The sequence below is a fragment of the Idiotropiscis lumnitzeri genome, chromosome 16 (genome assembly GCF_059441095.1).
Source record: "Idiotropiscis lumnitzeri isolate Australia: NSW breed Sydney's pygmy pipehorse chromosome 16, RoL_Ilum_1.0, whole genome shotgun sequence".
NCBI classification, from domain to species: domain Eukaryota; kingdom Metazoa; phylum Chordata; class Actinopteri; order Syngnathiformes; family Syngnathidae; genus Idiotropiscis; species Idiotropiscis lumnitzeri.
In genome coordinates, this window is record NC_142406.1 from 7862954 (window position 1) to 7883075 (window position 20122).

General features: G+C 38.0%; 1 protein-coding gene across 1 annotated transcript; it reads left to right on the forward strand.

Moving 5' to 3' along the window:
• The first annotated feature begins 210 nt into the window (after nucleotides 1-210).
• vars2 (valyl-tRNA synthetase 2, mitochondrial) lies at nucleotides 211-14887 on the forward strand. Its single transcript, XM_088318798.1, is given in 31 exon segments — nucleotides 211-423; nucleotides 543-720; nucleotides 924-1005; nucleotides 1084-1184; nucleotides 1290-1417; nucleotides 1529-1595; nucleotides 1770-1867; nucleotides 1943-2024; nucleotides 2297-2416; nucleotides 2746-2854; nucleotides 3056-3144; nucleotides 3451-3541; nucleotides 3681-3808; nucleotides 3935-4038; nucleotides 5662-5743; nucleotides 5850-5926; nucleotides 6111-6198; nucleotides 7101-7194; nucleotides 7492-7562; nucleotides 7637-7762; nucleotides 8980-9084; nucleotides 9318-9386; nucleotides 9479-9557; nucleotides 9794-9924; nucleotides 10806-10958; nucleotides 11051-11293; nucleotides 12740-12851; nucleotides 12955-13151; nucleotides 14250-14399; nucleotides 14684-14770; nucleotides 14772-14887. Coding segments are annotated over 30 exon segments (3279 nt in total). The 5' UTR covers nucleotides 211-423; nucleotide 543; the 3' UTR covers nucleotides 14811-14887.
• Nucleotides 14888-20122: the final 5235 nt, after the last annotated feature.

A 20122-nucleotide genomic window follows, 5' to 3' on the forward strand; every position in this document is an offset into this window, starting at 1 on the left:
CACTATAATGGGTCATTTTGCTTTTCTATTGCAACAAATAATTTGTTTTAGCCATGCTTTTAAAGATGTTCGCTAGGAATGTTTTTTATTCTGAAAACTGACAGGATTATCTATTTCCGTTTTGTGCATTACAGATATTTTGACGTTGGGGGGGAAGATATTTCTAGACGGACATAAAGGACTTCCTTCCTGAGTTGCTATCGTCCGTTGTTCAAAATAGACCGTCGACAAACAAAAATCATCCTGACATTGAGTTTCATTTTTATTATTAATTCGCTAAATATTTTTAAATGACACATTTATCACGGGACTATGCTAACCTAATGTTTAAAAGCAACCAGTAACATTACACAGATGCAGATTTTACAAAGACGAGGAGTTTAAAGGTCGTTGAAGGCGTTTCGCGGAATTTAGAAAGCCCAAGTAAGTATTCCATCCCGTACTTGAAAACGTATCCATATTTTCCAATTCCCTTATTTGAAATGACACCAGTCACCGAGATGAGATGTTATTCATGTTAATAAAAACATTTTGTCATTGAGGATGTGGTCGACCGGTCCTGTTGTAAGGCTCGCAAGGAGTGAAGCGATCAGGCTCTGTTCCAGTAACAAGCCTTCAACATTATCCGCATCCAGGTCAACCTCGCATTCTCGTCTCCAAGTTGAAAAACAGAAGCGGAAAAAACAGCGGGAGAACGCCATACTATCCACTCCACACCTTGTGAGCAGGAACATTTACCTGTATTCATATATACAAGACAGTACAGTGAAAATAGATCGCCTTATAAGCAAACTCTGGGAGCCTGCAACGTATTTGTCCTTTCAAAAGCATTCACAATTATCTCATGACCTCCAACATTTGTGTGATTGTTTCTTATTATGCAATCTGCGGGTTTTAATCCATCTGTGGTGTTTTGTTTCCAGACTACTGAAGAAGATGCTCTAAAATGGAGTGAGAAGGAGAGAATTCTTTACAGTGCTCATACACCACCTGGGGCAAAGAAAAGTGAGTTTGTCCCTCACTCACACATGTTGTCTGCAGCACTGAAAATGCATTTCCCTACTTGTTAATGTGTTTTGGCAGACACAAGCTTGCCATTCCCATCCTCGTACAGTCCAGATTATGTGGAATCCAGCTGGTATCAGTGGTGGGAGAAGGAGGGATTCTTCAGGCCTGAGCTCCATGTGAGATATTTTAAACATCATTCACCATCTTGGTGACCCCTCTGAAGTAGGTGGGCGTGTGCTATGGGTTGTGGTATTTACTATATGACATGTCGTTTTCTTTAGGATGTTCATGAGTTACCCAATGCTGTGGATCAAAATTTCTCTTTGTGTATACCACCGCCAAATGTGACAGGGACTCTGCATCTGGGCCATGCTTTGACTGTGGCAATAGAAGATGCTTTGGTTCGATGGTAAATGCCAAAAACAGATTCGGGATGTTGCCTTTTTTTAGTTTTTTTTACTTTAATTGTATTGTACAAACGATGGATCAGACATACTCTATGCTTTGTTCAATCCATTAGGAGAAGGATGCAGGGTCAAAGGGTTCTATGGGTCCCTGGCTGTGACCATGCTGGTATCGCAACACAGGTAAAGAAGTTCAATTTCTCACCCCTCTTTTTTCGCAATTGTGTATTTGAGTGGCTTTTCCTAATAGTGGCGCAAACTCGCAAAATAATTGGATGCTCCACCTGTGAGAACCATAAATAAAAGACTTGATTTGTTTCTCAAACACTGCATCTTAATTTCATATGTTTGATTCAGAGTGTGGTGGAGAGGATGCTGCTTCGGGAAGAAGGGAAACACAGGCAAGACTTCACGAGAGAAGAGTTTTTGCAGGAGGTCTGGAAATGGAAAAATGAGTGAGTCTTTCTCTTTATCACTATGTATTATGTATGGTCATTTTTGAATGCATGTTTGTGCCGGTTTTGTGTCAGGAAAGGAGATGAGATATATCACCAGCTGAGGAAACTGGGTGCTTCATTGGACTGGAGTAGAGCCTGTTTCACCATGGATAAAGTAAGACACATTTGAACTGTATTCAATAACATTGAGATTACTGATTAGGAAATAGAAAGATCCAGAAATCTGTTCAGATTAATTTAGACAAATCAAAAATGGATGGGTTGGATGATGGCGTTTAATTAGCCGGCAGAACTTGAAATAAGAATAAGACAGGATGCTACTTTTTTTTTTTTTTTAAGAAAAAAATCATAGTATGATGTTTAGTAATAAAATTATAATTTTAATGTGCAACAATGTAATTCTTGTTCCTTTCTCTTTTGCTTCAGGCTTTCAGTAAGGCAGTAACTGAGGCCTTTGTGCGTCTGTGTGATGCTGGTCTGATCTATCGCTCAGAAGGTCTCATCAATTGGAGCTGTGCTCTGGAGTCCGCCATCTCAGACATAGAGGTGATAAAAAATATATCGCGTCTGTGTGCAATGGATATGGTGTAAAAGAAGACAACTTTTTTTTTAACATTGCTCACAACTACGCTGCTCTTGTGCAATCCAATTTGTAAACAGTCTGCATGTGTAACTGATAGCCATCTTTTTGGTACCTAGTGGTTTCCCATTAATATTTTATGTTTCCTGTTGCTGCACTATGGCTCACATATCAATCTGTTTAAAGACTACAAGAAGCATTAAAAGCTCTGGAATTATGTGATCATTGTTGACTGTTTTTTTTTCTAGTCAAATGAAAAAAATGCTCAAATGTCTTCTTTTGTATTTTTTGTCAGGTTGATTCGAAGGAACTATCTGGGAAAACGATGCTGTCTGTGCCTAGCTATGAACAAAAAGTGGAATTTGGAACCATGCACACCTTTGCATACCCCATAGATGGTCACGGTGAGTATGATTGTTGATGACAGACAGGAAACACTTTCGGTTTTCCATCTAATTACCAAGATGTCTGGTGTTTTATGGGAACGACGAACATGGACCATAGTGACAAAAATCAACCTAACTGTCTGTTTTAGTCCTCACTTTGAGAATTGTTAAAAGGCCAGACGTCACTTTTTTGTGTTCTGTTGTTTTCAAACCATTCAGGTGGAGAGATAACCGTCTCAACAACTCGTCCAGAGACTATGCTTGGAGATGTGGCTGTAGCTGTTCATCCTGATGATCCTCGATACCAGGCTAGAATTTCTTTTTTTAATTGAAATTTCAATGCATTGGAATTTGGGGTAAATCAATCTGTCAAAGAGGTGTACAGACAATATTTGAAAAATCTAGTTAAAGCCACCAGTTGTATTAAAGTCTGCATCCTGGAATCCAAATAATGCGCAATTTCATACATAACTAATATTCTGTGTAAGTTGATTGTTGACATTTTAATGCCTTTTTAGTAAATATATCGGCCTATCAAAAATAAATATAGAAAGGCTAATCAAATAGGGGAAAATAAAACATTTCAAATTAGTTTTCATTTTCTTTTGTTCCAGGATTTTCACGGAAAGCAATGCCGCCACCCCTTCACTGACAGACTGCTGCCCATCGTCACCGATACAATTGTGGACATGGAGCTCGGCACAGGTCTGCTGTCTATTTCAGATGCAGCCACAAACAAATAAAACAGTCTATCATTCGTAGTAACGTCACTGCAGTTTCCACAGTATTTTTATAAAGTTCACTTGCAGGGGAAGATTATTGATTTCTGTTGACTCGTCTTTAGGTGCGGTAAAGGTTACTCCTGCTCACGACCACACAGATTTCCTGTTGTCACAGAAACATGATCTGCCACGCCTCACCGTAATTGGAGGAGATGGGAAGATGACTCCACTCTGTGGACAATGGTTGGAGGTGCATGAACTTTACTGTCATTACTGTCGTATTTCCTTCGAAAAAGATTTATTGGAACGTATTCGGAGATCCCTGTGATTCTTTATGTTATTCTTAGAAATATTTTTTCATGTAATGTTTCCTAAGGGAGTGAAGCGTTTTGATGCCAGACAGCTGGTTGTAGATGCTCTGGTTGAGAAAAAGCTGTTCAGAGGAAAGATGGAGCACGCCATGACTTTACCAATTTGCAGGTAAACCAATGCCATAAACTGTCTGTCACATCACCTACACAATCATAAAGATTTAAATGAATAACATTGCCCAAATAAAATACATTTCACAAGTATTATAATGATCCGTTTTTAATGGATGGGAAAACATGAAAAGGGAGTTTTAGTAGGCTATAGACGTAGACTTGTGCAGCACCGCACAAAAATGAATACTCATATTTTAAATATTTATTTATTATAATTAATATATATATATATACATATATATATATAAATATATATATATATATATATATTTTTTTTTTACGCCAATGGCATTGATCATAATCTCAGCAATAAAAATAATAGCTAAGCATTGGTCTATTATATTTCCTGGCATTTATATTATCTTCCTGCTGACTCTAAGATGCCCCATTATGTGGTCTGGTAAAACTAAAAATAGCATCCACCCATCTATTCTCTGTACATCTTACTCTATATGAATTATATATCCGTCTAAGCCACTATATATTTATTTTAAAACGTGGTTTTGTCTTGCAGCAGTGAGTTGTAGTTCTGTGCATGTGTGATGACGATCGACCAGGGCTCTCTGGAAAAAGTAGTTCAAAGTTTCTCCTTGTCAGAATATGTTATGTTAAGATGAGTGTAATGTGTGGAGGGCAGACAGTGCCAAAATTGAATAAATAAATACACCATGAAATGTTTAATTAACATTGTCATGAATTAATTATGCTTAATTTATTAATTAAATGTGTAATTAAATAAATAAATATCTATGATGATATGGAAAAAAATCTAAATAATTATTTCTGTCTTTAATTAATTATTTTTGTACTTAATTTATTATTTCTGTATTTAATTATTTCATGGTCTCACGCACATTGGTTTGAATACTCAAGCAAAACAACTAAATACAAGTCGTGACCACTCAATCAAGGGAGCTCATGAAAGTCCTCCATCGTGGTCACCGCCACGTTTGCATTCACTTCAGGCCAAAGCAACGGCTTAGAAAGAATTGAGTTGGTCTGTGATTAGCCCCGCCCACTAACTTTGATGGGCGAGTTCGACAGATAAAATTATTCATGAAATAATACAACGCGGGACTATGAAATAATTAAATACAGGAATAATTAATTAAATACAGAAATAATTATGTTGATTTTTTTTTACATATCATTATAATAATAATTTAATTAATGCCACATGTATTTATTTAATTTCACATTTAATTAATAAAAAAATTTTAATTATTAATGTAAATTTTAATTAAACATTTCATGGTGTATTTATTTATTTAATTTGGGCACTTTAAGTCCTCCATCGTAATGCAGTTGATGTGAAACACTGCGTTGAAACACAGATGAGTAGACAGGGTGCCAAAAGGCAAAAACAATGACAGCATCCTGATTAATATTCTTTGCAAGTATGTCTATTGTTTGTGTGTCAAGAATCAGGGGGGTCCTCACATCCTGACATGTGGTGGCCGCAAATACTGACTCAGCACCTGCTTTGAGTGAGGCCGATATAACGGATGGAACTAGTGTGAAAAAAAAAACATTTTACAAAGTGCACTCTATGTGAATTCAGTTTATTTTTTTTTTTTTAAATCAAGTTTTTTTTCTATTTATTTCCCACATTTCTAAGCCGCTCGGGGGATGTGATCGAACCTCTTCTAAAGAAGCAATGGTTCGTCCGCTGTGACGGAATGGCTCAAAATGCTATACAGGTAACTAATGTTGGTTATGTAATTTCTTCTTTTTTTTTTTGGCCTGGTAGTCGTGGTGCTGGCCGACAGCTGAACCACTCAGTGTCCCTCCCTCTTTTATTGTCAGGCTGTTGAGGATGGTCATCTGCAAATCATCCCTCACTTTTACACTAAAACATGGAAGAACTGGCTGTCGAACATCAGGTAGGCTTACCCTGACCTTTGACTCACGTTGACAAAGTTCACATAATGTAACTTTTGTCGAAATGTGAACAGCTGTGTGTCATCTATTGTCTCGTGATGTGTGTGAAATAACACAATTCTTGTGATGAATGTATCCTTGTTTCATTGTATGGGAGTGAACAATTCTCCTCTGTTTGCTTTACAGCGATTGGTGCATTTCCAGGCAGCTGTGGTGGGGGCATCAGATCCCTGCTTACAGAGTGGAGTTTCCTAGCTCTACTGACAAACAAGAGGTTGGGCTTTGCTATCATCATGGCCATCTAACCGCAGTGCAAAATAACGTGTGAACAGTGGTGCTTGGAGATAATACTGCCCTGCCGATTTTGTGCTTTGACATGAGAGGTCAAACTTGAGATCCGAGTGCTCCGTGATGGTAGTGAACACTGCTCACTTCAAAACAGCAAGGCTTTGGCCAATCGTAGCAATTATTTTCAAAAAACGAGGCTTCAAGATGTTTCATGCCACTCCCAGTTGATGTTATACTGTCAAACTAAATATATAACTAGAAGAATTCCATTTTGTATATTCATAACAAATGCATAGTCAGTGAGTTGAATGCATTCAATATACAAGTACTGCGCTCACATTCTTTACAATACAAAACAATACAATTTTATTTATACAGCGCATTTCACAACAGCTGGAGCTGTAACAAAGCGCTTTCCATATGCTGTAATATAAATTAATAGGTAATTAGAACACAAATTAAAACACATAAATACATTTACTGTATATAAAGTATATGTGTGTAGGAATTGAAAAAAAATGATAATAAATAATAATTACAATGTAATTACTGCATGCGTTTATAAAGTACAATAGTATGTTTCTATTCCCCATTTAAAAGAAAATACAATTTGTTGTGAAATGCGCTATATAAATCAAGTTGTATTGTGTTGTTTGAGAACGCAGTAACAGATTCATTTCAGTTGAGGGGGGGGAATGAGTTAATTTAGGAGTGATTTGAGTTAGGAGCATGGTCACGGAATGAATTGAACTTGCATCTCAAGTCACCACTGTATTTTGTTCTACCTATAGTTTTGCATGAGAGAGTCACACATATAGTAGTAGTGCAACAATGTTAAGATTATTTCCCAGCCAAAGGTGGAAATATCATTGTTTCTGTTTTTGTTAGGATCAATGGGTCTGGGGAAATAATGAGGATGAGGCCCGTCAGAGAGCATCCGTCAAATATGAAGTGAAACCGCAGGACATCAGTTTGACTCGGGGTACACTAACCTCTTTAATCCCATTCCCACAATGTATCAAATAAATATTTCCGGTGTCAAAAGTTCTGTAAAATACCAAGATAATTGATTAGAACTTAGACTTTTTACATTATTCATGGTCATTTATTTATAACCATATGATCACTTTTTTTAATCACACAAAGATAAACAAAGATGTTTACCTCACTCAACTGAAAGTAACAAACATTTGCTTTCTAGAGAAATTGTGAAAGTATAATCAAATATGACAATAATTTCTGAAATGAAATCTTTTTATGTGCATGTTGTGTGGGTCAGACTCTGATGTTCTGGATACGTGGTTCTCCTCTGCGCTGTTTCCTTTTGCTATGTTGGGCTGGCCTCAACAGGTACCTCGTCTTCTTCAGCACCACGTAGCCATTAATAACATAATTCTAATCACATCCTCCTCCTCCTTCTACAGACTAGTGATTTTCAGCGCTTCTACCCAAACTCCATCCTGGAGACAGGCAGTGACCTAATTTTCTTTTGGGTGGCGAGGATGGTAATGCTGGGTACAGAGTTGACAGACCAGTTGCCTTTTAAACAGGTACTTGGGCTCTGAGTGGCAAATCTGATTTAATTTGATCTGCTCTTGATTTATCTTGAACTATCAAAACCTATAAAGCCTCAATAAATATGCTTAGGTTGTCATTTTTTACGATAGTTATGGTTTAGATGTTAACATATCAAATTCTCTCAAAGACCTAAAAATGCTGAATTAATGGCTATTAATAACCACAAAATACCATTGATAACAAAAATAAAACAGAAATAGAAAATAATTACAAATAAATAAATGAGCTCATCATCGAAACAAAAATAAGTCATCCACACAATATTTTCTGGGCATGCCTGTCATCAACGATCATTGATAGAAGATCGATCGTTGTGTTGTGATCGATGGTCAACCTGGGAAAAGTTCAATCCGCGCATTTAATTTATGACCACCTCTGAAAGCTGCCCTACGTTCTCTCCGGAACAGTTTTTGGATTGTCTCGAAAAACAACATATTTCAATTCATTAAATTTATGTATAGAATAAACATTATGGGTCCCAAGACTGACTCTTGTGGGACACCAAAACTAATGTTTAACCACTCTGACTTGTGATTACCTCCTAACTTTTTTAACCAGTCAAGTGCCACCTCTCTAATCGCATACAATCTTATGAAAATCTTTTATTAAGTAAACGAAAATTCCCATTGCATATATATATATATATATATATATATATATATATAAAATAATAATTATTATATATATTATAATTATTATATATATTTTTTTATCTCTTATTATATCTCATGATCTCCTCTACAAGATCCATTTATACTATGGAAGTTGATCCGTTTGATCTAAAACCATACTGGCTCCCCATTAATTATTTTCTTTTCAATTAAATAGTCCAGTCCCTTGACATATTTTTTTCCAATAGTCGGTCAGTAATCAGTGGACGTTTTATTCTTGTTTTACTTTACGATATTGTTAATTTCCTTTTTCTCAGCAGTTCCCTAGGACAGCCAGTCTGAGTAATTGGCTCTATTAATCCTCCTCAGCAAATTTCTTTCTTTCTGTTGCTAGTTTTGGACCCACATTGAGAAAAACATTTTAATTCCATTAACCTCATCCTTCATTCCGCTAATTTGCCAGACCTTGTCAGTGTAATATTCCGGGTAATTTAGATCAGTTTTTAATAATACTGTGTAATGTGTTCCAAGTTCAATTTTATTTTTTTAACTCATTCTTTCTGTTTCTTGATTCGAAGGTACTACTTCACTCTCTGGTGAGGGATAAACATGGTCGGAAAATGAGTAAGTCCTTGGGAAATGTTATCGACCCCTTGGATGTGATACATGGCGTTTCCTTGGAGGTGTGTAACAGCAACATTTTTTCTGTCAGTCACTAACAATCTTTCAGTTGTGTTTTATTCTTAAGAAAAGCAAACAGTTCAATTGTATAAAGAAAACCCCACCGTGGTCAGAAATTGAAGTAACCATTTTTTTGTTTATTTTCTTTAATGGAAAGGTAAAACTATTTTGTCCATGTCCGAGTTTTCGAAAAAAAAAAGTCGACATCTATAATTATTTTTTTTTTTCCTCTTAGAGGCTTCAGCAGAGAGTTAAAGAGGGGAACCTTGACCCAAGGGAGCAATTGGTTGCCATGGAAGCGCAGGTCAGATCCCCTCGTTCGGATTTGTGTTCTGACTGAATGCTTGATGTCTTTACCGTCTCATCAATCTACGTAACTCCATCTGATTCCCTCAGAGGAAAGACTTCCCTAAGGGGATCCCTCAATGCGGAACTGATGCTCTGAGATTTGCCCTTTGCTCTCACAAAATGATAGGTGAGTGAATATTGTGCTTCAGGTTTAATTCATCAAAGGAAAGTGGCCGTTCTGCTTTTTACTAATGTTTCGCACTACACAGAGAACCTGACCACACAAGCAAGCAATCTTTTTTTTTTTTTATATATATATTTGCAAAATACTAATGTGTTTTGTTTATTAAAGTATTTTTGAAAAATGAAAAAACAAGCTCAAGAGACACTTTCTGGTGTCTTTTTTTCTTGGTTTAATTTTAGGAGAAGACATCAGTTTATCAGTATCTCAAGTCCTGAGCTGCAGACATTTCTGTAATAAAATGTGGCAGACGCTGAGATTCACGCTCGGCGTGCTGGGCGACAACACGACACCAGTGGGGAATCTGGAGGAGGTACAATCAGCTTTTGCAAATGTTGAGCAACATAGAAAGCATTGTTTAATTTTCAATATTAGGACTCCAGTTTTACATTATTGTTAAATGACATTTGTTGCATTAGCAATCCTACAAACCACAATTCCAATTAAGTTGGGACCTTGTGTAAAACGTAAATAAAAAGAGAATGCAGTGATTTTCAAATCCTTCTCAACCTCTATCCAATTGAATGCACTGCGTAATTTCATGTTCAATCTGATGAACTTTTTTTTATTTCTGCAAATATTCTGCACTAAAATGATCCAGATGAATCTGATTTTAAAAAAATCAATCCCTTTATTCAATTATTAGAATAATAGTATGAAAAATATAATCATTTTTGTTTTTGTACATCGCAAGTCAGATTGGAACAAATGTTGATTTATTTTGATTCAACACAAAGATAATCATTTGGCTTCCTTGGAGGGCTTCACAAATGGATAGTTTACTGTTGAGAAGCTGAAATGCTGAGTTTTTAACAATTTTATATTAAAAAAAGTTGCCTAAACTATTCAGCGATTATCCCCAAAAAATCATGGATTCATTTGAGCAACGATTACTTATCGATTTAATCCATTATTGACTCCACCTGCAAAGTGAAGCACTTGAAGTATTTAAACAATACACAAGCAGAAAGGTTTTCCACACTGTCTCTCATTTTGGCTTTGCATGCAAGTTTGCACCTGCCTTCAGATGCTTTATTTATAGATACAAAATTACAGATATGATAAATCACATTACGCGTGCTAACTTTAGAGTTTTTGTTCATGCTCCTCCCACAAGGCGCAGCAATTTAGGGTATCATCTTTCCCAAAAACTCACTAAAATATTTTTTTTCTTACGTTCCCATTTGTGATCAGGTGTCTCATTTGAGCAGTATGGACCGGTGGATCTGCTCGCGACTATACAGCACAGTAGCGCAAGTAGAGAAGGCCTTTGAAGAATATGAGCTGCACACTGTCACTGCTGCCTTGTACTCATTCTGGGTCCACAACCTGTGTGACATCTATATGGTGAGAGACACACGCATAATCAACTAATTACAACGTATAGGAGATTGATACAAACGGCGGTATCCCTTTGTATCTGTGTGTGTGTTTTGTAGGAAAGTGTGAAACCTGTGCTACTGAAACAAAATGAAGGAACTGGGTTGATGCAGCACGGTGACAAAGTGAGACCAGCAGCAAGTGCCGTCCTCTATCACTGCGTGTCGGCATCTTTGGCGCTCCTCTCGCCAATCATGCCGTTCCTTACTGAGGAACTGTGGCAGAGACTGCAGCCATTCAAAACGGAAGCTGCAGCCCAGAAGAGCCTGTGTCTCCAGCCTTACCCCCGCTCATCTCATCTGGTACCCCCAACGCTACAGATTCTTCACCATCCAAAGCAAAACACATTATAGACTCTTAATTTTGCTACTCGCTTCATATAACATTTTACTATGTGTTGAGGTCTATTAAAAAAAAAAATCTAATCAATTAGAAGAATTGTAACAGATTTTTTTAAATGAATCAGCACGGAATAAAAGTATTTTTTTTTAAAAGCATATGATTTGAAGCTGCATTTTGGCTGAGCAATAGTGCTGGAAAAATGAAGCTTCAAGATGATTCGTGAACCAGTCGTGTTTATTGAGCCCTCTAGATGGCGCTCTCTGTTCACCGTAGGGCTTAAAGCACACTTGCTATTTCTTAAACCCCTTCATTTAAACGAACAGTGCCAAATAGAAGAGTCAAAAAATACGACACCTGGTTCATGAAGCAAATTTTAATCTTCATTTTCCGAGTGATGATATTGCATCTTTCCGTTCACTTGGCTCTGACTCATAAATTAAATGTGCCGAATTTAATCTTAAAGGAAGGAGCTGTGACATTGTGCGATGTATTTTTTGCACTAGTGGATTCATAAACTATATCTGCAATGGAAACGTTTAAATACGTACATTGTTTTAGAGGTCAAAATATGAGAAACACATTGCTTTCATGTATTATAAGTCTACACCACTGTAAATAATTACAGTAAACCTTTGCTCCCTTTGCCTTCCTGCTTATTCCAAGATATTTGTTGTGCAGTGAAAGCTCAGTTGTATTCTGCCCCCCTATTTATTTTGGGTGTAATTCCACTGTCGGCTACCAGATAGCGGTCCACCATTTTGTTTAACACTATGCACATTTGAAAGAAAAGGAGTGACAACAGAAAGTAGGTTCTCTAATCCTGCTTTTTACACTTACAGAAAGTGAAAGGATCATTTTAGAACGTAACTCTATGGGTATTGATGTATGGTATACTGTAAATAATTTATATAATTTAAGTTGGTTTGTTGAATATACACGGGGCTGTACGAAATTCAGTACTGGGAATGAGCCCTAAATTCCAATTGACTTCTTGAATTTGAATTTGAATCGAGGAGGCGAAGAGGATGCAAAATTGCAATTGAAATTGCCAAAAGTAGAATTGAAATCTGAAATTCATGTTGCAATATTAAACTTCTTTATGAAAAAAATATAGTGTTATTATTTTTAATTGCCATTAAAAGTCTGCTTCGATAAAATAAATCATTAATTAATAGTAAAAACCTTGAAATTGTTTCATACGATGGTAGAAGCACTTCATTTCCCAGAACACCTTGCTTTATCTGTTCTTTAAAATGGCTGTCCAAACATTTTGAACATTTTGTTTGGAGCATCGCTGATAAGTGATGAAAAATAGTTTCTCTCAATTGCTCAGTTCCACTTCCTGTCATTAAAATTCAATTCAAACAAAGTGTAATTAATCTTTCTGTAATTATTTTCTCATCTAGAAACGCTGGCATTTCCCAGAAGAGGAAAAAGATTTCCTCCTGGTCCAGGAAGTGACTCGAGTGGCTCGCTCTCTGAGGGCTCAGTGTGGTTTGACCAAAGAAAAGCCTGAAAGTAAGTCATCATGAGTAAGCAGTTCCCATCAAAAATTCGCCAATAATTGTTAATAAAATATCATTAGTAGTTGCATTCAGATTGTTTGGTTTGTCTGTTTCAGTGTGGGTGGTATGTTCACCCAGTCAGGCCCGAATTCTACTTCATTTTGGATCTGCCGTTTGGACTTTGAGCCGAGTCGCCCGTTTCAATGTCTACTGTCCTGAAGAAGCGCACACCACTCTGTCTTCCACTCCCCCACCCGAAGGTTGTCTTGTAGGTGTTGTGGATCACGCGTGTCAGCTGCATCTTCCTCTTCAGGTAGTAATCAGCCTTGTAGCTCCAATGAAACAGACCATAAAGAAATTAGGGAATCGGTGACTTCATATTTTGTTGCACAACCGTCTAAGTCAATTGCTGGTGTCAAAAAGTTTCACAAGTTAGAATGTCCGTGTTTGATTATCGGCCGGGCCGATATTTGGCATTTTGGCGAATATCTGCATCTGCCTTTTTTTTTTTTTTTTAACTTTCAAGGCCGATAAATTAAAAGCTGGTTTATTTTGGCTGGCCGCAGCACACTTCTCTCACTCTTTGCTGTGCTGGTGGCCCTGCCTGCAGAAGCAGATTGTCCAGTCCGTAGCACCACCTGTTTGGTTCCTTGTGCAGTGGGCAACAGCCAATCAGCACTAAGCTGCCTGTTTGCTTTTTCACCTTGAGTCACACACAGTACAGGAGAGGTCCCTTGAGCAGAGGAAAGCAAGGCAGCAGACTATTTTCCAAGATCTAAAAAAAGCTTTAACATGTTGCCAATCAAGTTGTTTAATAAAAAATTATCTTTCAAGATTTTGACACTATTTCACCCCTTTTTTCAACAAATGAATATCGGCTTCAAATATCGGTTATCAGCCTTTATGACTACTAACAATCGGTATCGGGATCGACCCAGAAAAAAAAGCATATCGGTCTATCACAAAAAAAAAAATACACTTTGTGTATGTGTGCGTGTGACTGAGCATTTTTTTATGACACAAGTTCAAATGAAAATGGGTGTGTCATGCAAAAATGCACGTTGCCTCACACAGAGTTGTATTCACAGTTTGGAGAATAATTATGACTCATGCTTTCCATTCTTTGTTGAAAACTTGAAACCTAATGAACAAAACACTGGGATGCCCCCACTAGTAAATGACTCAATCACATGTCAGGCGTGCCACCTTTGATCTTAATTACTGTGTTTACTAAAACCGTTTTATTCAAACTTCTTGGGAACATTTTGGGCAAGGATGTTTTTGGGTTGTATCATCACGCTTTTTTGTGGTTTGCGGTTGGTTTTGCTCCTTATGACAGGGATAAATAAAATTTTATGAATCTGATGAGAATAAATACACAAATAAATGATCCATTCGAATGTTCCCCCAGAGTGCCGTCAACATTAACAAACAAGTGGCCCTGCTTATACAACGTAGAAGCAAGCTTATCCCCAAGCTGGATGAGATTCTTTGCAAAATCCAATCGCCAGACTACCTGAATAAGGTCCCGACACACATCAGGGAGCAGATGGATACAAAGGTAAGCTTTGGGCCCTTCGTTAAAAAAAATCAACTAAACCACACAGTGTTTGTTTTTTGTTCTTGATGATCTTGATTGAAGAAATGTATTAACTGTTTCATAATATGAATGTACAAAATAAACCAGCAACGAGAAATAGTTTCATTTGACTTAAATGTATTATGCATTTCTTAAATTGTGCACATGCTTAGCCACAAGTATTAATCGTGTATTCTCTCTTTGTGCAAAATATTCTGTACTTTGGTTAACTGCTTCCATGAGTTGCTTTCTTTTTGCAATTTTAGATGTCAGCCTTTCAGCACGAGTTGAAGACGATTGAGGATCAGCTTAAAGTGCTACAAATGACAGATTGTCCCACCAGCAGCTATTCACAATGATGGCGTTGATATGTGTCATACGCAAAGTTCTTGAGGGCAAGTTATTTCAAAAAGAACAATCATGACCTAATAGAAATAACTAGTATCGGTAATGTTCTTTAAAAAAAAAAATATATATCATATTTTCGCAATGGTGTCATGCACCTTATATTATATTATATTATCATTTGAAATATAAACATGAAAAACCTAATACATCATGTCTTGTATGCATGTATAATATATCATGCAAATTAATAGCGTAGATTTGGACAAAAGTAGACTCTGACTCCAAGCAACTCAAATCCCCGCTAATTCCGTCGAGTTACCTCATTACTTGATTTAAGCAAATCGAGTCATAAAATCTTGTTATGCTGGAATGATACGTAAAATGTCTTTTCACTGATTATAACACAGAGGGCATTTTCCTATCAAAGCTGAAAGAGCAACTACTTAAGAGTCTGAAAATAAAATGTATGTATTTGTATTATTTTTAAAATGTGTGTTTTTAACCGTTTTAATGAATGTTTACAGCTGCAATATTTTGATTGTGAAGATGAAATAAAATGTATATGGGGGGGGGGGGAATCGCTGGCGCCAGCCGCAGTTCTTGTACCTCCCAAATCATCCCTCTTCAAGATACTCCAATTATTATTGCATCTTCAAATAGAGCAAGTCATTTTCAACACTTTAGATTAGTCAGTAATTTGAAAAATAACCCCCACGTGTGCAAAAAGAAAAGGACATTTCTCAATTGTGACATAGTTGCCATGTTGGAGGTTGATGTATTGTTTTGTTCCTGTGCTTATTGAGTGTGTGAATATGAATCATTTGACAGCCAATGTCAACAAACTGAATTACTCTGGCGTGTTTGGCTGCAACAACACAAGTGGGCGGGACAAAGTCGCATCTCCATCTCCCCGCCCATTTTTTATCAGGGCGAGAAGAATGGTGTCAAAGAGCTCCTCTCTGTGACCGGATGGTTAAAAAGTTAATAAGACACATGGTGATCTGATGATCCAGATCGAAGCGTGTTATTTATGTGGCTTGCAAGGTGTTGAACGCCAAATAGGAGCCTGGCGAGGGTGTCAGGGGTTTGCTGATGCTTGTGGATGCTCTCCCAGATTAATATTTTGGCGTTGTTACGATGATGTTATATCTAGTCTTGAATTAATATTAATATTGCGACATGGTGACACTTGTAAATTAGTAGAGTTAAATGTCGCAAATGCACTTTATTTGCTGATTACAAAACTGTCGATCGGTGGAGGTTCATGTGCTTGCTGGATTGGCACATTTAACAGACCGGCACACCGGGACAGCGCCAGAACGTGAGATTACCACTCCGGTCCTGTACGTCGGCATGTTTTTGAAAATTCTTTTTGAACATGAGGGAAAAACCTTTGAGATCCAACATCTCATTTGCGAGACAAAAAAAATTACATGAGACAGAAAAATACCCCAGACCCCCCCCCCAAAAAAAGCATAATAAATAAATGAATTTAAAATAATAAAATGCATTACCACTTAAACGGGAAGTTAACCCTCAAAAATATTTTGAATAAAATGGTCTATGCACCTTCACTAGTCTAAATACGGCATTCTGGTTCATATTGAATTTGTATAATATGAATTAAGTTTCAAAATCCATCAATTTTTCACCAACTCAGGGGGCGGCCATTTTGTAATTCCTCTCGACTATAAATGACATCCCAGTTGCTCAGAGTTGAGGTAACGACCAGTCACAGCTCACCTGTTTTCCTGAATTGTTGCAGGTGTCCAACTCAAGGCCCAGGGGCCAGATCTGTCCCGGGACCTCATTTTATGTGGCCCGCGAAGGGCAAATCACATGCCTCAACTTCCTATTTCGAGCACATTTTCTTTACTTTTAACAACATTGATAAATGAGATATTGTCATTTATTTGTTACCAATCCTCCCCCTTTAAAATAAATGTAAAATTTGTTGAACAATTACTTACTGGCTTCCGATTTCAAAACTGACTTTCCATCCATTTGTTGTGTATATGTGATAATATATGGGTTCACGCGTCATCAGTCATATCATCTGTGGGAAACCATGACTACTATGTGGAACATCCACAAAAATGAGTTTGACACCCCTGTTTAGGGTTAAATTTGAACTATTTCCTGTCATTAAATGAAACCGTCTGTTTTATTTCTTCTTGTGTTCCCATATATTTATGTGGGAAATTACATGTTTATGAAGGGCATCAAGTTGGGTCGTTGTCGCTGCAAATAAATTACTCTGTTCTGCCAACTTTTAGCAAATTTATGGACATTGAAAATATGATTTAAAAAAAATGGGACCCACAGACAGAAAAGATTCGATCTAGAGTTGACTTTTTTGGGTTGGCTGTTGGAGACTTCGGCTTGACTCGGCTCGAACCGTTACACACGAAGTCAGTAATCCGGAAGTGTAGTGAAGTGAAAATGCGTTGCCGTCATCATACCCAAGTGCTGGAGGTAGCCCGTGGCACAAGCAGCTTGAGCAAGCGAAACTAAAAACCACGACCCCTCACTGTAAAGTAACATTGCGGATGCACGGCAGGCCACTCATGCTCACACTCCGTATTGGAAAACTCGAATATTTCCGTTAATATTTAGCAGTCGTCGGTCGGTCTGCGGGGCCAGGGGTGGATACACGGAGACAAGAGACCGTGTCGGAGAGCCGCTGAGTACCAGCATCGAGATGAGCTGCGAACGTGATAGCGAAGCGGAAACGAGGGTGGCTAACGTTAGCTAGCTACCAACGAGCCAGACTGGACTTGGTGTGGACTCGAGCACCCCTCCAAGTATGAGAGGCACACCGTTTTGTTGGGAGCGCCGTGTCCGAGGTGAGTGACCCCCCGGGCGGCTGAATTCAAAGTATCCTCGGGCTGAGCGGCTCGTGACTCGCAACGCCGATTGGTGTTAGCTAGCAGTCTAGAGGCAAGTCAACATAACGTATTAGTTTGTTGTTTGTGCTTTGACTTTCAAGTCGTTACTCGATAATGAGGAGAGAGATGTCTGACACTCCTGACAGCGTTTAAAGAGCCCCTTGTTGCTGATTTGACTTTCGCTAGCTTAGCATGCCGAATGCAACCGTAACTATTGGGATCACAATCATGTCCGGGTGGCCTAATGATCGTATTGTAGCGTGATCTGTGTAATAATTCAATTTCTGTTAGTTGCTGTGTGATAACATGACAAGAGGCGGTGCCGGGTGGTTATTAATTGGCTGTGCCTCGGTGGAAGTCATGTGAAGCATTTCTCTCTGGTGCCTCACAGCTGCTTTGTCGAGGAAAGGCTGCTGTCTGCGTCTTCTTGGCAGCTCCACGTCTCGGGTGGAAATCCAAAGGGAGTGTTGAAGGAGAATATAGTTCCAGCTGGTACAGTTCGTAAAGGAGCAACAGTTCCCTCCCACTGCCCATCCTCCCCTCTTGTTCACAATCATCCGCCTCTCGTCTGCAAATCTGAACTTTCAACAGTTTTGCAAGGGTTGGACATGTTATCCGTGAGCTGCTCCCAGGTCAGGTACAGATAAAGTTTAGACATTTTGTTCTTCGTCTGACATTTATTAGCCCTGCAGCTTAATACGTATTTATGTGTGCTGCTTGTGGAGGCCGTTCAGTTCGGACTGCAGGTTTTATTACATGTTGCGATTTTGTTGGCTCAAAAATGGGCTTCTTATCAAAAGCCCAAGCCTACCTAAACTCATTAAAAATAACAAACGTGGCATTTTCACTAGACTTTCATCAAAACTACCAACGTCTTGCGGAAATGCAGAAACACTGAGGAGTTTTATTATTCTTTCGCCATTAGAACATTTCTCAGGGAGTGATGTGTAATTTTTCAGTGTCAAAATGCTAAGTTTGTTTGATTATGGCTGCTTCAACCTGAGTGCAATGTACCAAGAATTGTGAAAGTCCCGATGGGCTCAGGGGTTGTTTTTTTGTGTGTGTGTGTGTGTTTGCAAACCATTGTATCATGAGACAACAGATGTGTTTGTATCGTTGTTGCGTGGTGTTCTAATTTATGACTTACTGAAATATGTTTACCCCTCACTAGAATTTTGTGACAGTATCGTAGTGAATGCTTTAGAGATTGTTAATCAATGTAAGTACAAAGTGAACAACTTCCATTGAAGTAGATTAACTGTCTTACAATTGAATTCGTGGTTCATTTACCTTTATTAAGACCAAAACGTTTCTTTATAACATAGCTGCTATTTATTGTGATAAAGATTAATTTAATACTCATTTGTTCAAAAAATAGATTTGAGGAACAGGTCCCTAAAAATAACTGCTTACTAAATTGCAGAGCTGGGCACTTGACCCTTTTTATAATGGTCAGTCACCCGCCCTTCCGGCCTCGACCCACCGGCCTTATTCATATAAACTGTCAGCCCCCGATCGCGTCTTTTGGCTGCCTCGCGACCACATCACACGCACCGAGGCTGGACTAAAATCCACCTCTACCCTAACTTAATCGAGCCCTTTTTTTTTCAAAATTTTCACCCCCCTACCTCTCGCCGGACCGTTACGGCCTCAGGACGGACTGCTCAGCTCTGCTAAATTGTAATTGCCATATTAAGGGCGAGGGTAAATTGCAAAAAGTTTGTTTTTCAAAATCGTTCAGGCTCAACAAATCTCAACCTTTTCATTTCATCTGCTACTGAGGGAACCGCTTCGATTTGCCGACAAGTTTCACTTTAAAATGTCCTCCACCTACGGGCTGAAAGTCAACATGCCAAAATTATTGTATTTATTTGTCATGAAGGGGCGTTTGAAGCGCTAACTCCTTTTTGTTCTCTTTTAGTAAAAATCCACCTCATAGTACATCTGTATAAGAATTGACTTACATTTCCATGGGATATTTCTATTCATTGTAATCACACAAGCAAGCCAACCCTGACCTGCAAGATAACAATTTCTCACCCTCACTGTTATCAGTTTAATGATTTGTGGGAAAACTTTCATTTCATTTCATCTTGTCCCAAACCAGTGGACCACAGTTCACATCTATCCTAACAAGATTACCGTGCGTCTATATTTACCAACACTAATTGGTTTCTAATGCTAATGCTGAGGATCTCCTGTGGAGTGGTTCAAAGTAATGCGCAGTTGATGTTCCACTAACCTACTACTGTCATCTGAATACGTCTTCATCTTGCCCCGCAAAGCAAATTGCACGTTGCTAAAAGCACACTTTTGTTCGGAGGTAATCAACAACTCTGGTATTGGCAAGGCTAATTTCAGTTTGTCTGTTTTAAAAGAGGGATTATATCTGAATTTACTGCTTTGTTAAATGTCACCATAATAAGACTGTTAAGATAACTTAATTATTTTAATTTTAGGTGTGACATA